The following is a 17174-nucleotide window of genomic DNA, read 5'->3' as shown; positions in this document are numbered from 1 at the left end:
TGGGAAAATCCTTTGAGGTATTTCGTATCCTTGTGCCTGTGCTTCCTGGGTCACTTGAGATTACCAGGTTTCTTCCAAGTTCCTTTCAGGAACTTCGCCTTTCACCTTTGATGTGATGGTTGCCATCAGAGAGGGAGTGAGAGACGATGGAGAATTGTACACACACATGAGTGCAGGCACTATGAGTGAAAGAAAGCTGGGCCCCAAGTGTGTACACCAGTGGGGCCTGCCAAGGGTGACATGTCTGTAAGATTTTCCCTTTGTGCTCACCTCTTCTGGGAAGTTGTGTACCGTTGAGTGGTTATTAACTTGATTGGACTTAGAACAGAACCCTCGGCCTCCCGGATCAGAATCTCCAGGGCTGGGACCTATGAATCTGTCTTTTGAGCCAGCACCTTGGTGATTCTGACTTGAAAAATATTGGTGTGCGTGGTCCATCTTGACTCCTCCTGTCCTGTGTGGGCATTGACGCCATGGGTACCTCTTTAGAAGTTACCTTTGCTTACTCTCTTAACTTCTTGTGTAGACCATTTAGTTTGATGTTCTCTTGACTGCGCTTTCCACCCTTCTCCTTCCCTCTCCACCCCTGCAAAGGCTACTATTAATTAGCAGCACAGGACTTCACACAGGAAGGGGCGCTGCTCTGACAAAATCATAATAGAGGAGTGGGAGGCCGAAATTTAAGCTGATGCTCTATCTTCAGGATCTTGTGCAAGTGGAGGTCTTTAGGATCAGGTTTGCCCTCTAGGTAGTCATAAAATATATATTTTATGCTAATTATTTTGGTTTTTACTTGGTTTTCTTGTTGTTATTTGGGGACTTGGGGCCATCTAAAAACTCCCTTATCTAGGTAATGATATTCTATACCTTGTTCTGTTTCCAAATGCTAGGATTCTCTCCTTTGATTTCTGTCCCAAATCCTACAAACTACTAATCCCCTCTAAACAGAAGGAAAATTAACCTAAGGGTGAAAAAGCCATGGTGACTGACATATCCGCTGCCTACAATATTCAGGTAGCCACTAAAACGTGCGTTAAAATTCGTGTTAAAAATTTGTCCTATGACAAAATGGCCCGTTACATTGCCTGAGTCTTCTAATGCCTCACAGAAAGAAAAGATGAAAAAAGATGATCAGCCAACAGACTGAGCTGTTATTCCTTAAAGTAGGATATTCCAAGATACTGCAAGAAACAGTCAAAACTTGATTAACCAGGTTGTTTAGGAAGTGGGATCCTAGTGAACTGAGGTATCTTACCCCTTGCTGAAATCTCTCTGAAGTTATGTGTGAATCCATGTAACTGTTTTAGAAATGTTAAAGATAATTCTCACAGAAAGGTAAAATCATGAGTCTCTTACAGATTTAAGAATGAGCACACGTTAAAGATTTTATTTTACTCATTAGTTAACAAGGGAACCAGACAGATGTTTATAGTCGGTTCAAAGAAAAAGTCCCCAAAGCACAAATTTATATGGAGTAAAGGAATTGAATTGCAAATGGAGGCAAAACTGGTTTTTCCACAGTGGGGAGAGAAGTCAATCCAAACTGCATGGGACAAGACAGAGTTTGCATATCCATCAGTTACCTGCAATTTACAGAGGTGCAAAAGCGCTCAGAGGCAATGAACCGGGCTAGAATCAGGCAGCTTGGAAGGGTGTGCTGTCGATAAGGCAGAGCTCTTTTGTTAAAGTACAGTTTCTAAAAAATAGTAAGCATGGTGAGTACTTTTTTTTGGGGGGGGGGTTCTTTTGCCTTTTATAATTTCTCAGGGTCACCACCTCAATTCTCACCCAAGATTCACTTCTGCATAACATGAATTTACTAAGTACTTACTATGTATAAGACATTGCAGAAGAACCAGAGACAGAAAAGAAGGTATTTCTTACCTTAAGTAGCTGATTGTTTGGGAGTGGGGGAAAGACATCTGTGCCATATGCCCAGTTAATCACACAGCAGAGGGACTAAGAATCTGTGCTGTAGTAGGTATGGGAATGAAATGTTTAGGGAGGACCAGACGGGGAGGAGTTAACTGACCAAGGACGGGGGCTGGGGAGATGACATGGTGACATTCAAGCTAGGCTTTGATGGGGGACACAGGGGAAGAGGGGACACAGGAGAGGCCATTTCAGGGTGAGGAACCAGCCTGGAACTGGATGGTCTGTTCAGGGAAGGGTCAGGAATTGAGTGGTGAAGGCGCAGGATGTGGCCAGACAGGAGGCTAAAGGCCAGGTCATGGAAGGCCCTGAAGGCTGTGCTAAGAAATGTAGTCTTGACTCTGAAGACAGAGGAAAGCTGTTGAAAGCTCTGGCAGACAGAGGGGGCGATGTGATAGAACTGGTGCTTTAGAAGATGAATTGATTGTAGAATCAAGATATTAGAGGCAGAGGGACCAGTTAAGAGGCTATTTGTAATATTCTGGGTGAGGGATGATGAGGGACCACATCAGGGCAGGGGCGAGAGGGCTAGAAGGAGAGGACAGAGATGGTGTTATTAAGGCTTGACTCCTGATTGGATGTGGGTAGTGTGGGAGAGGAGTTGAACGCTGAAATTTCCAGGCTGGGGGATAGTGGTGCTCTTAACTAAGATAGGAAACATGCTGGGCATGGGGGGTGGGGAGCAGGTTTTTGGTAACAGATAACGAGTTCGGTTTGAGACACACTGAGTTTGAGGGGCTTGGTGGACATCTAAGTAACAGCAAGTGGCTGGCAGCTGGAAATTCTGGTCTGGGTCTAAGGAGAGAGGTCAGGGCTAGAGATACAGATTTGGGAGTCATCAGTGCCCAAGGGGTGAACGGAAACTGGGAGGTCTTGAGCTAAGAGAGAAGGATTGGTGGGGTGCATGTGCACGCGCGTGCACACACGCACGCGTGCACACACACACATACACACAAGGAGGCAGGGTGGGGGGGTTGGGGAGAGCCAGTGAGAGCCAGACTTGAGCTGGAGAGGCAGGGAAGACAGGAGGACAGAGAGGGAGACTAAAGGCTGAGGCTGGAGGTCTAAGAATAGAGGGGAGGAGAGGCAATGGGGAGGGAGAAAGGGGAAATAAAGAAGGGGAGATAAAGGAGGGAAAGGACTGGGGCAGGAGATGCGGGGGAAGGGAAGAACACTGAAGGAGAGAGAAGGAGAAGAGAAGCGGAGGAGAGGGGAAGAGAGAGAGACAGTGGGGAGAATAGTGGGGAAAGGGGAATGATGAGGAGGAATAGAGAGAAATGGGAGAGTGGGATTGAGAGAGGAGGGGGAAGGGAGAGAGAGGAGGCGGGTAGGAAGAGAGGGAGGGAAGGGGAAGGGATGGAAGAACATGGCAGAGGTGAGGAGAGACTTAGTAAGATGAGGGCCAGGTTTCTGGGGTGGCAGGAGAGAAGCCCACAGGTGCAGGGTCTGTAAAGCCAGGTAAGGGGCAAGTATAAAGGAAGAGGCGAAGCAGGAGTGTCCTATGCTATCCTATGCAACAGGGGTAGGAGGAGGGGGAAGTCCAAGGAGAGGATGTGGCCCTGCTCTCCTCTCACTGACTCTTTCCCTTGTCTGCTCCCTCTGCGTCAGCTCTGCAGCCTCTGGGCTCTTTTCTGATCTTAGCAGGCACCCCCTGCCTTAAGGACCTGTGCAAGGTGGTTTCCTCTGTAGAATGCACTTCCCCAAATGTTCACATGGCTCGCATCTTTGCTTCCTTCAGGATGTTTAAATGTCTCCTCAGCAAGGCCTACTCTGATCACCCACTTATAAATTGTAGCCCATTCTGCTCCTTGCCCCCCACTATTGCCTTGCCCCTTAGCCTGTTATATCACCTTCTAACATCCTGTAACACAGTCATTTAACATGTTTATTGGCTATCTCGTCCCACTAGAATATAAACTCCATGAACACGGGGATTTCTTGTCTTTTTTCTTAATTGTTGCATCCTTGGTACCTTGGACAGTGGCGGCACATAGTAGGTGCTTGAAAAATAATTTTTGAATAAATAAGTGATATTGTGTTGAATATGGACAATCTCCAAAAGTTGTATAAAGGATGTGTTATTTCTGTGTTAGTTGCTCACTCATGTCTGACTCTGCGATCCCATGGACTGTAGCCTACCAGGCTCCTCTGTCCATGGAATTGTCCAGGCAAGAATACTGGAGTGGGTAGCCATTCCTTTCTGTGGGCTATCTTCCTGACCCAGGGTTCAAAACTGGATCTCCTGCATTGCAGGCAGGTTCTTTACCATTTGAGCCACTAGGGAAGCCCATATAAAGGATAAATGAAACAAATCCCCAAGGTAGCTGTATTTTACTATGATTTACTTCTTTGCACAGTGGAGAACAGCATAAAATTCTGATCACCATAGGGTTTTGTTCAGTTGAGCTTTGATGAATAAGGCTTTTAGCTAATAAGTTAACTCGAATTTGAGGATCTCAAGACAAGCTCATTGGATAAACATCTTTCTCTTGATGCCTCGATTTCTCTGGAAGGTGAATTGGCTTTGCATTGGTCGTCAGTAGTGAGAGCCCAACACCGGCTGGTGAAGGGGGTGGTAGCTCATAGGGATGACAGACTGATAGGAGAGACAAGGACAGACATGTGCAAGTCTTAATGGAGCATTGTCTTCCGTCTGCTTGTTTGTGGTCAGAGCACAAGGAGTATGTTATCTGATTTGAAGGGCGCTTTAAACCAGCTTAGGTATATGCATTATATCTATATGACTCCTAACTTGAAATTAGAATAGTTTGGAAGGGCTTATAAAGCAAGCATGTGCTTCCTCTGGAGAGCTTAAATTGGCAATGTCACTCAAATACTTCAGTACTCATGGATTAGAGAGCTGACGAGAAAAAGATTCCCCAGTAGTCTTTCAATGCACTATTCATATATGGGAATGACCCTCTAATTGTAGTTGGTTAGGCTAAATGTGTGTAGAAAAATATACTGTCATCTCACTTGTCTGAAATAGATTGAATTTCCTCAAATACTCATGCATATCTGTCTTTCAGATCATTTAAAAATCACTCTAGGTGATTAACAGCATCCTCATCTCCATCCTGAAACCTATGGATTCCTGGAAAGCTTGGTGCTCCCTCGTCCCCATTTGGACCTTAATTTCCCACAGCAGTCAGGCTTGCGAGAGAGATGGCTTTAATGTTTTGGCACTCTAATTACCTTTATTTGTTTCAGTGTTTCCGCCTAAAAGGTGGTTAAAGCACCGTCTGTGTTACAAGTTTTGATTTTTGGGAGTTCTTTTTCCCCAGGGGGAGTGGCCACAGCAGGTCCTAGCTGGTGGTGAGTGGCTGTCATGATCTCTACAGCACCGCTCTACAGCGGCGTGCACAACTGGACCAGTTCTGACCGGATTCGCATGTGTGGCATCAACGAGGAGAGGTGAGGAGGCTGGGAAGGTGGCTGTGGCCAGCTTCCAGTGAGCTGTCCCTGCTCCCCAGCAGGGTAGCTGTGAGAGGGCCAGAGGAAGAACCCTGGGAAGGAGACTGTTGGTTGTTTCTGATTTTCCTGAGGTGGGCTGGGGCTGGGCGGTGAGAGTGGCCTGTTCTGCCATGCCGTCCCTATTCAGGTGGAAGTGAGGAAGCCAAGAGATGACCTTGTGCCAACTAGTATTTGTCTACTCATTAAGAACTGTCAGACTGTGGAATACAGGGACGCTCAGGCAATTGCAGTTTTTGTTTGCTGCATCTATGTTCTGTGCTCAAGGATACATGTAAGATATTTTTGGTCCTTGATCTAAGCCTGGAAGAAAGACAGTTTTATTATTCAGCTTTATACTGGAAATGGTTAGTGGGTATTCTGGCGATCAGCACTTTCTGGCTAGTGATGATTTGCAGTGAGATACTTATAAAATATCAAAGGACGATCAGACTGCTTGACGTAGTTTTCGTAGGAAACTGAAAGTTGGTGATGCCTGCTGGATCTGTGTGCATTTTCAGTTTTCTGTTCACCAAATACTGGGTTGACCAAGCTGTGCCATTTCTGATCATACCCCATATGAAGAACACTCAAAATGGGCTTCAGATTCTACATTTGACTTTTCCTAACTCTTGGCAAAAGAGCTGTGTGTGTTGGTTGCAATGTCTCTCCCATTTTTAGAGAAGGTATGGCTCCCCCATGCTAGTCAATATATTGACTGCTGAAATCCAAATATGTCAAATCAATCACCTAGAACACAGAACAATATGACTTTTCATTGGATTCAAGATCTGGCATTTCCTTGGGGAAATCTTGGAGGTGTGTGCATGGAGGGGGTATGGGTAATTTTGAAAGGAAAAGGGATGGCTATCTTCCTTCTTCTGCTCTTAACTGGAGAAGTGTGTACTTGTCTGAGGTTCAGGTTAGAATAGACCTTTTTATTTTTTTTGAAGCCATTAGTGTTTGATGGTTTAATGCTCTCTACACAGAAGAATGAGTTAGAGATGGACTTAAAAGGAATTTAATTTTAGAATATAAAAGTCAAGTTCAAGGAAAATAAGACAAAATTCTTCTAGGATCTGTGCAAGAAAGATATTTTCCTTTGCATATGAGGTGTGTCCTTAGATAATAACTAAGAGATGATGTGGGGAAGGCAGAGTGGTGGTATTGATTTGTGTGAGTGTTCATTGGCAACTAGTTATAAGCAGATGAGACTTTGATGTAGAGATCTAGACTAGAGCCTTCAAAAAAATCAATGGACAAGTTACTTGGGTTTACTGTCTATTCTAAATCCCCACTGAAAAAGGACCATGAGTTGGAACCAAACTTGATTTTCACTTCTTATGGACCTTTCTTGGGATGTTCAAGTACCAAATATTCCACGTGGTTAAGATGACCTTTTAAGTGTTGTAACTTTTGACCTTGTCTACCCATTATTGTTGCCTTCCTGCTCCAGCCTAGGCCATGCTACAGCTAATTTCCAAAAGGTGATCTCACCTTATTTAAAACCATCTTCCTCATCAGCCCTTTACCACCTGTAGAATTTAGCTATTTGGAATATAAAGCTACATCTGGGGGTTAATTCTTAAAGTTAGGTTTGAGAAGCCCACCCAGCTCCTCAGATATAGTTGGGGACTGTAGAAACAGGGGACAGGGCTTTTTGCTGGCCAACTCTAGACCAGCCTCCAGCTAAATCCCTCTGTTTGCTTGCTTGCTTGCTTCCTTTCTTGTACCCATTCATGACTTCATTCACCAAACATTTTTTAAACTCAGTCAGAGCAAACCATTTGTCATGGGACATTGGTGCTAAGTGCTGTCGAGTGGCGTGTACAGTGGGAGTCTAGAGGCAAGAATCAAAAACTTCCTGGGGAAAGAAGGGAAGGCTTCCCAGAGGCAGTGACATTTGAGCCAGGGCTTGAAGGATGAGTAGGAGTTTCAGGTGAGGGCTGTTTGTCACACCGTGTGTTTGTGGGGAACTTTGGAATAAAGGCAGTCTTGGGGTGTGATGGGATTTGAGGCGGGGAAAGTCTGCAGGAGCTGGGATCCAAGGAGCAAGATATGTGCCATGTAGTTAAGGCCCAACAGGAACTGAAAAAGGTCTGGTTTGACACTGGTGCTAGCCCTTAATAATTAGGCAGACAGCCCTGAAAGGTTATGACAGGTTCTGGTTTAAGTTCAACAAAGCCTTGAGCATAACAGCCTAGGGTCATCTCTGTTGGGAAGAAACAGTGGGATCAATTTTCAGTCCTGATTGAAGCCTGCTTTGACTCCTGTTCTCTTCTCCCCGCTACCTGCACCCTCCTAATCTTGCTCGGTTGACCTGGCTCTTCCCCTGCACCCCCTCCCATGTCTCACATTCTTCTGTCAATGGAGCAGTTTAACATTTGCTTGGCTTTACACACTCCTCTCCTCAGAAGGCTTGAAACGTGGCCTCAGGACATTTTCCCAGAGCCTTGTTGGTCGGCAGGATCGCTGTTGCTGCGGCCACCTCGAGAGTCTCTGGGCCAGTGGCTCCACACTTCTCTGGTGGCTATCTTTGAAGGCAGAGTTTCTACTTTCAGGGTGACTTTATATAGGGTGAAAGCCGAGCAAGCAGGACCGAGTATGCAGCTTAGCTCCCCTCTGTATCATCAGCAGGGGGGATATGGAAACAGTGTGTCCTCTCTGCGATACCTTATGAGGGGTTGTCCAAGCGTGGGTCCCTGCCGCTCCTTTTCCCTTACCACCATTGTCCCCGCAGAACCAGCCCTGGAACCCTGCTTCACCCCTGGCCTGAAGCTGGGGATTGGGCTTGCTTTCCTGGGCTCTCAGGGGTTGATGTCCAAGCATGTTTTCCCTTTCCCTCAGGCTCCCCCTTCCTCGCCTTCCTCGGGACCCCCAACTGTGTCTCCAGCCCTGTCTCTCCTTTTGATCCCTGCTATTTGTCACCAGCAGTCCATTGCCAGCAGTGAAACCCTCCCACTTCTGCCAGCCTGGCTGCCTTTTAAAGGGAACAAGCCTTTCCCCTCAGTTAGTCCCTTCTGCAGCCCTGAAAAGATGAGGAGAGGCCTGTGGCGACCCCCTTGCCTTTTTTGCTCCTCTTGCCCCAGGTACAGTTTGGGGGTGTGTCAGTGGTTCCCTGTTCCAGTGCAAGGGAAGGAGTTAGTTCTTATGGGGCTTGGGTTGGGGACACCCTGACTGCCCTTTGGTCAGGGTGGCTGGTGAGGCAGGCGCTGGCTTCTTCCCTGGCTGTGGCAGAGCTCAGGAAGAGGCTCTGAAATAGGAGGATGGCAAACCCCAAGGCAGTCTGGCTCCCCGGAGATGCACAGAGCATTCCTGTGTTTGCGCCCTGGGAACCGTATCGTAGTGCTTGTGCTAGAGCTCTGTTGTTGCACCTCAGCCTTCCACTCACCCACTCCACCCACCCCTGCCCCACCAGTGTCTTCCCTAGGGCAACAGAGGCACATTCTGTACTTCAGACACCAAGTTTCCTGTGGGCTTTATCCTCTCTCCAACGTCACCCTCCCAGGCTGACCTTTTTTCAGGGAGGGGGTCAGGATACACGATTTTCTATGAAATGGTTGGATGGCATCACTGACTCAATGGGCATGACTTTGAGCAAACTCCAGGAGATGGTGAAGGACAGGGAAGCCTGGCATGCTGCAGTCCATGGGGTTGCAGAGTCAGACATGTCTGAGCAACCGAATAATAACAAATCCCATTTTCTAAGATTCTTAACCCAAATTTTACAGAAGACTTTTTAGAAGGTGAAAGTACAGTGGAGTTTATCTCCTTTGGGAACCTGGCCTTTGGGAACCTCCTTTGCTTTGGCCTTGAGCATTTCCCCCTGCAATATACCAGCTTGAATTTAGGGTCTGTTGTCTTGAAGGCTTCCTTCCCTTTGGGATGCTGGGAGGCCAAGGGGAGAGGGGGAAGCTGGTGGGGAATGGGATGCAAGGAAGAGCAGAAAGGTAGGAAGGAGGGTGCTGGCCTGAGCTCACCGGTATCCTAGAGGGAAAGAAGTCATGCCCTTGAGATGCCCCTTGACACCCAGTGACCTGCCTCAAATCAGTGTCATTATGTGTGCTAATAAACGTGCATCTGCTGTAGGCAAGCCTGTCAGGTGGACAGGTGAGAGTTGGATTTAGAACCTGAAACACAATGGAGGTGGTTATTTGTTTTAGGAAAGGGTTACCCTTATGAAGCCTGCAGCCAGCTTTCCTTACAGACTTAAATAAGACTACATTTATGAGAAAAGCGGTTTGCGTGCCTTTTGAGATTTCCTGTGAGTTACATCTCTCCCCTCTTGGCACTGCTCAGTACTTTCTGCATGGTCACCTTGATGGATAAGCTCTAGGAACAAGGCGGAGGTGCTGGGGTCCTCCAAACCGCTGGTGAGAGCCCTAGAAAACTGGACACAGCCCAGAGAGGGGAGTCTGGTCAGATCGGGACTTTTCCTTTGTAGGAACTTGAAAAGTTGGGCATGGAGGCTCTGGTTTGCAGCCTGGACCCCCTCCCCCAAGTTTATTGTGGTCTCCCTCAAGCCAATAAGGGAAGTGAGACAAGAAGGATTTCTGTGAACCCAGGCAGGCAGGGGGTGTTCTGGGGCAGATGGTGGTGGCCTGAAGGCTTGGCCTCATGTCGTTTTTCTGCTTGTGTCTCCCATGCTAGAAGAGCACCTCTTTCTGATGAGGAGTCCACGACAGGTGACTGCCAGCGCTTTGGATCTCAGGAGTTTTGTGTCAGCAGTTTTTCCAAGGTAAGGGGCCATGCAGAGCCACATGCCACCTGCTGAAGGGTGGAGCTGAACCACCCAGGCATGGTGGCCAGCCTGCCTTCCCTGAACGGGGCCAGGCAGAACCGGGGTGCTTCCCAGGAGTTGGTGCATGTGAGACAAAAATCAGCCTGCTGCACTTTGCTTCTGCCAAGTTGCAAAGAGGACCAGCAGTCGCCCCTTCCAGGCCTCAGGAGCCTTTCACGACCTACAGAGAGCTAGTTAAGACAGGTTTTCTACTCTGTCATTGCAGGTGGAGCTCACGACAGTTGGAAGTGGCAGTAATGCCCGGGGGGCAGACCCAGATGGCAGTGCAACAGAAAAACTCGGGCCCAAGTCAGAAGACAGGCCTGATGACGCCCAGCCCCAGATGGACTATACTGGGAGTGTGGCTGAGACAGGGGGCCCCTTGGTGTCCCTGAGCAGCCCAGGAGACGGGCTCAAGCTTTCTGCTCCTGACGGCCCCGAGGCTGGCAACGACACTGCTGACTGCTCCTGGACTCCCCTTAGCAGCCAAATGAGCAAACAGGTGGACTGCTCGCCAGCTGGGGCCAAGGCTCTGGACTCGCGGCATGGCGTCGGGGAGAAGAATACTTTCATTCTGGCAACTCTGGGAACTGGCGTCCCCGTGGAGGGCACCCTGCCTCTGGTGACCACTAACTTCAGTCCATTGCCAGCCCCCATCTGCCCGCCGGCGCCCAGCTCGGCCTCCGTCCCCCCGTCTGTTCCAGACCCATTCCAGGTGCCCCTCTCGGTCCCCGCCCCGGTCCCCCACTCCGGGCTCGTTCCCGTCCAGGTTGCCGCTTCGGTCCCAGCTCCTTCCCCTCCCTTAGCGCCAGTCCCGGCTCTGGCCCCAGCACCACCCTCAGTGCCCACGCTTATTTCTGACTCGAACCCCCTTTCGGTCTCAGCCTCGGTCCTGGTGCCTGTGCCCGCTTCTGCCCCCCCGTCGGGCCCCGTCCCCATGTCGGCTCCAGCCCCAACCCCCCTCTCAGTCCCAGTTTCGGCTCCTCCCTTGGCTCTGATCCAAGCTCCTGTGCCCCCTTCGGCTCCAACCCTGGTCCTTGCACCTGTCCCCACTCCAGTTCTGGCCCCCATGCCAGCGTCCACCCCTCCGGCAGCTCCTGCCCCTCCAGCGGTGCCGATGCCCACACCTACCCCGTCCTCCGGCCCACCTTCTACCCCCACCCTCATCCCTGCCTTTGCTCCCACGCCAGTGCCCGCACCCACCCCTGCCCCGATCTTCACTCCAGCCCCCACGCCCATGCCGCCTGCCACACCTACTGCCATTCCCACCTCGGCCCCCATCCCAGCCTCCTTCAGTTTGAGTCGAGTATGTTTCCCTGCAGCTCAGGCACCAGCTATGCAAAAAGTCCCCCTGTCCTTTCAGCCGGGGACAGTGCTGACCCCAAGCCAGCCGCTGGTATACATCCCGCCTCCAAGCTGTGGGCAGCCACTCAGCGTGGCTACACTGCCAACCACCCTGGGAGTCTCCTCCACGCTCACGCTCCCCGTCCTGCCATCCTACCTGCAGGACAGGTGTCTTCCTGGGGTGCTGGCCTCCCCAGAGCTGCGGTCTTACCCGTATGCATTCTCTGTGGCCCGGCCCCTGACATCAGAGTCCAAGCTGGTGTCTCTGGAGGTGAACAGGCTCCCCTGCGCTTCCCCATCAGGCAGCACCAGCACCCAGCCTGCGCCCGATGGGGTCCCCGGGCCTTTGGCAGACACATCCCTGTCTACTGCTTCTGCCAAGGTGCTTCCACCACCGCAGCCTCTGCTGCCAGCCCCCAGCGGGAGCTCAGCCCCACCGCATCCCACCAAGATGCCAGGCAGCGTGGAGCAGCAAACAGAAGGGACTTCCGTCACCTTCTCTCCCCTCAAGTCACCTCCACAGCTGGAGCGAGAGATGGCCTCTCCACCTGAGTGCAGCGAGATGCCCCTCGACCTCTCCTCCAAGTCCAACCGACAGAAGCTCCCATTGCCGAACCAGCGCAAGACGCCGCCCATGCCCGTGTTGACCCCTGTGCACACCAGCAGCAAGGCCCTGCTCTCCACCGTCCTGTCTAGGTCCCAGCGCACGACCCAAGCTGCTGGCAGCAGTGTCACCTCATGCCTGGGCTCCACTTCCTCACCCTTTGTCATCTTCCCTGAGATTGTGAGGAACGGGGACCCCAGTACCTGGGTGAAGAACTCCACTGCACTCATCAGCACCATTCCGGGCACCTATGTGGGTGTGGCCAACCCGGTGCCCGCCTCCCTCCTGCTGAACAAAGACCCCAACCTGGGCCTCACCCGAGATCCCCGCCATCTCCCCAAGCAGGAACCCATCTCCATCATTGATCAGGGTGAGCCCAAGGGCACTGGTGCCCCCTGTGGCAAGAAGAGCAGCCAGGCTGGGACTGAGGGACCGCCAAGCACAGTCAAACGTTACACCCCTGCCCGCATCGCCCCTGGGCTGCCAGGGTGCCAAAGCAAGGAGCTCTCACTCTGGAAGCCCACAGGGCCGGCAAACATTTACCCACGGTGTTCAGTCAACGGGAAACCCACCAGCACCCAGGTCCTGCCTGTTGGCTGGTCACCGTACCACCAGGCGTCTCTGCTTTCCATTGGCATCTCCAGTGCTGGGCAGCTGACCCCCAGCCAGGGGGTGCCCATCAGGCCCACCAGCGTCGTTTCTGAGTTTTCTGGTGTGCCATCCCTTGGCCCCAGTGAGGCCATGCATGGGCTTCCTGAGGGGCAGCCGCCACGGCCCGGGGGCCCCTTTGCTCCCGAGCAGGATACGGGCACAAAGAACAAAACCTGCCGCATTGCTGCCAAGCCTTACGAGGAACAAGTGAACCCTGTCCTCCTGACTCTCAGCCCTCAGACAGGGACCCTGGCGCTGTCTGTGCAGCCTAGTAGTGGGGACCTGCGAGTGACTCAGGGGCCTGGGGAACCAGAGAGCCACCTCTGCCCCGACAGCACTCCTAAGCTGGAAGGCCCCCAGGGGGCTTGTGGCCTGAAGCTGGCCGGAGAGACAAAGCCTAAGAACCAAGTGCTGGCCACCTACATGTCCCACGAGCTGGTCCTGGCCACCCCCCAGAACCTGCACAAGATGCCCGAGCTGCCTTTGCTACCTCATGACAGCCGCCCCAAGGAGCTCATCCTGGACGTGGTTCCCAGCAGTGCCAGGGCCGCTAGCACAGAGCTTCCACAGCTCGGAAGCCAGGTGGACCTGGGCCGGGTGAAGATGGAGAAGGTGGATGGTGACGTGGTCTTCAACTTAGCCACCTGCTTCCGGGCCGATGGCCTCCCAGCAGCTACCCCGAGGGGCCAAGTGGAAGTGCGGAGTAAGGCAGGGCAGGCTCGAGTGAAACAGGAGAGTATAGGTGTCTTTGCTTGTAAGAACAAGTGGCAACCAGACTCTGTGGTGAGTGATGGTGCGTCCGAATCTCCGCCACCCAAGAAAATGAAATGTGGCAAAGAGAAGGATGGTGAGGAACAGCAGCCACAAGCCAAGGTCCTGGTCCGAAGTTCCCACGGACCCAAGGTGAGTGCTGGGCTGAGTTTGAGGGCAGGGCCGAGATACCAGTGGTCTGCTTTGTCCTGCAGATGTCAACCTCATGCAGTGTTCTTGAGTAGATCTGTGAAGCAAAGTGATTGCAAGGCTTGTGCAAAGTGAATCATGACACTTAACCAAGGTACATTCTCCATATAGAATGTTTTAGTGTGGTGGGGGTGGAGTTTGCATTTTATAGGCTGTGGGAAATGATCCCTGCAGCTGAGGAAACCATTGTCCCAGATGAGGATGGAAAGCGGAAGAGTATGATACGATACAGGGAGGGAAATTAATAACAGGCCCTTTGCTGCATAGCCATTCTTCCTTTTCCTTTTCTAAGATAACTGATGGCCTTGAGAATTTGGGACCCAGGGAGGGAAGGAGCCCTTGACAGGGTTGCTCCCTGCACCACTGGGTAAACCTGCTTAGGATTAGCTTGGAGTTTTGAGGGGCCAGAGCCAGTTCAGCTTCTGGGCTCATCCACCAGTTTCCTATCCCCCTAATGCTTGGGGTGGTAGCTTTGGGTTTCAGCCCGTTAGAGATTTGATGTCCAGAGCATCTGGATCTGGGTTCTTAATAGGTTAAGGAGGATGGCAGGGTTCTAGGCAGAAAGCGGGGCTAAGAGGACTTGACCTGAATCTGGTGTTCCTCCAAAAAGTATCTGAAGGCCACTAGTGATCAAGGAGATTCTAGAAGCAGTTGAGGATAGGGCTTATTCAAGATACAGAGCAATTTGAGGTTATGTTAACAAGCCTTCAAATTGAATGTTGAATAGATTTCTAGCTAGAGCACTGTGAATTTGTCTGTGCAGAAGTTCTTAGTTGGTTGTTGTTGTTGTTGGACCATAGAACACTTTGAGAAGCTAATGAGAGCTGCAGACCCTGTCCTCAGAAACATGACCTCATAATTTTGCTGATAATTTCAAGGGGCTCAAAGACCCAACCCATGCCCCAAAGCCCACCCATGGACTCCAGGTTAAGAACACTGGGGATAGAGTTTGGGTGGGTTTTTCTCACCCAGTGATGATGTATACTGGCCGGAATGGGCTAACTGATAGAGACAGGACATAGATGAGTGGTTGCCTAAGGCTGGAGAGAACAAGGAACTGGAGATGGCTTAATGAGTCCAGGGTTTCCATTTGGGGTGAGGAAAGAACTTTTGGAACTAGATAGTGATGATCCTTACACATGTTTGTGACTGTACTAAAAACAGTTGAATTACAAACATTACTAATATATGATATATCTCAATAAATTATGTCAACAAAGCTGTTGTTAAAAAATTATTAAATGAAGTGATATGTGTAGATGCTTAGAACAGTACCTGGCAGATAGTTAAGTGCTCAGGAAGTGTTGGTGGCTGCTATTGATATTGTTAATATTACAAATAGGATAGATGTGGTCCCCGCCCTCCTGGAGCTTATGTCTCACAGGTGACTCACTGGCAGACAGGCACCACCCCTTCCTATATAAAATGAAGAGTTCACAGGGTGCACTGACAGATGCAGAGAGCAGAGAATAAAGTTACAGGGTCAGGAGCCTCGAAGCAGCCCTTGGCAACTGCCTGTAATGATTTAGTAAATGTCCATTTTTCTGGAAAGCAAATATCTTGGCTCTTTCTTTTCTTACTTTCCATCTTCCTGAGGAAGAAACCATTGATTAGCAAAACTAAAATCAGGGGTCAGTTCAAAACAGCCCCTTTCAGGGTATGGCCAAGAATCAGAATAGTCTCTGGAGTATATACAGAAGTAGGAATATAATGTTAAGTGTGTGAAACTTATACAATGTTATAAACCAATGTGACCTAAAAAAAAGAAAGTTATTTTTTAAAAAGAAACAACACAGTCTCCTGTTTCCTACACCACCTCCCCCAAGGCCTGGAGACTCCTGAAGGACCTCTGAATCATCAGCAAAGAAAATTCTCCTTCAGTCTGGTGCTGGTGGTCTCCTTATCATTTGGAAAATTCTTTAGAAAACCTTTCAACACTCTGTTGACCAGAACATTCATTTTACATGGTCTCCTCACCATCCCAACTTATTGCCTAAGTTGAAGTGTGCCCTTGCAGAACATGCAGACAGGAATCCCGTCTAGATGTTCTGTTCTGCTTGTTTTTGTCTTATCTTAGGAAGTAAAGGTTAATGATCTGTACTTGAAAGAGCCAGCTAAAAATGATATACAGAAATAAATAGGACATGTTCAAATTGATGTGCATTGAACTTTATCCCCCATGACCTGAAGGAGTTGTTTTCTGACTATACCTGAAGGGCACACTTGAAGCAGCTGGTGCCCATCTTCTTTCCTCCCTATGTCTTTCTTTCTCCTAACACGTTGGTTTGTAGGAACTTGCAGCAAGTGAAGGGAGAAACTGAACTTGAATTTCCAGCTCAGCCCTCCACTAGGTAAGAAGCAGGAGGAGTTGATGGGATAGCAGGATTCCCTGGACTTTGACGGGGATTGGTGACTTTGTGGAGTCCCCCTGCCAACCACTGCTAGAAGATGCTCCATCAGTAAGATATCTGCCATCCCCTTAGCTGGAGCTGGATCGTGATAATCTTCTAGAAGGTGGTGTGCAGGTCTGCTTAAGGGGAAAACCACTCTGCCTTTCTTCCTTGTGTCATTGTTAAAATGGTTTGCTTATTCCACACTCCCTGGACACTGCAATTCTGCCCTATTTCTTGCTGGATGGCGTGGAGAGATCTCAGAGCTTGTGAGAATATGTGACTGCTAGGCTCAGAGTATCCTAACAGTGCATAAGCATGACCATGGTGACTGTCTCAGGCACCAGGCAGTAGGTATGCGTGGAGCCAAGCATAGTCAGTGGAGACACAAGCACAGAAGGAAGAAGAGAGGAATGAGAATGGAGGTGAAGGGGCCTGCCCTGGGTGCTAGGAGCCCTGGGTCTTGGTCCCAGCTTGGCCATTTTCTCACCACAGGCACACACCAGTTAACTTGCAGGCTGGCCTGGTTCCTGGTGGCCCCTGAGGCAAGTGGACACCTTGGGCTGTGTTGCCCTGGACAAATGATTTAACCTCTTACCCTGGAGGCTCAGTTTCCTCATCTCTTCACTAAGGGTGATTATTAGCTTTTCCTTGCAGAGTTGTTAAGAATAACAGATCGAATGGTAGAGAGAGTGTTTGGAAAAGGTGAAAGGGCCACAAAGTGTAAGGGGGCATTGTTGAAAATGCCTGAGGCTTTTCATTGTCTTTCCTAAGTACGGGGAGATTAGAATGGCTCCCGTGGCAGACTTTTCTTCTTGCCTTAGTGGAATCTTTTTTCTAGTATTAATTTATACATGAAAATAGATAATTTTTCTTGAATTGGCCCACGCAAGAATTATTTTCAGTTGTTGGTGTCGATACTATTCACAGTGAAGTTATTTGAACAATGTAGTCACCCAACTTGCAGAAGAGGCATTTTTGTTTTCTGTCGGTCTCTCTGTTGCTGTTCGGACAGAGTATGGGGCCTGACTTTGCACCTTTTCAAATTACTTTGGGCGTTTAC

General features: G+C 49.8%; 1 protein-coding gene across 4 annotated transcripts in view; it reads left to right on the top strand.

Moving 5' to 3' along the window:
* The window catches only part of BCORL1 (BCL6 corepressor like 1), a 60491-nt gene that overhangs the window by 13779 nt on the left and 29538 nt on the right, over window positions 1-17174 (top strand). For 3 of the 4 annotated variants that reach the window (XM_027533740.1, XM_027533741.1, XM_027533742.1), the window contains 3 exons: window positions 5217-5346; window positions 10033-10120; window positions 10389-13664. In XM_027533740.1, coding sequence (XP_027389541.1) covers window positions 5261-5346; window positions 10033-10120; window positions 10389-13664 — 3450 coding nt within the window. In that variant the 5' untranslated portion in view covers window positions 5217-5260. The remainder of the gene's footprint in view (window positions 1-5216; window positions 5347-10032; window positions 10121-10388; window positions 13665-17174) is intronic. The other variant, XM_027533743.1, reaches the window with a different exon arrangement.

This window comes from Bos indicus x Bos taurus, chromosome X (assembly GCF_003369695.1).
Source record: "Bos indicus x Bos taurus breed Angus x Brahman F1 hybrid chromosome X, Bos_hybrid_MaternalHap_v2.0, whole genome shotgun sequence".
Classification (NCBI taxonomy): Eukaryota; Metazoa; Chordata; class Mammalia; order Artiodactyla; family Bovidae; genus Bos; species Bos indicus x Bos taurus.
The sequence above is the reverse complement of the archived record's forward strand: the minus strand, read 5'-3'. Positions and strand labels throughout refer to the sequence as shown.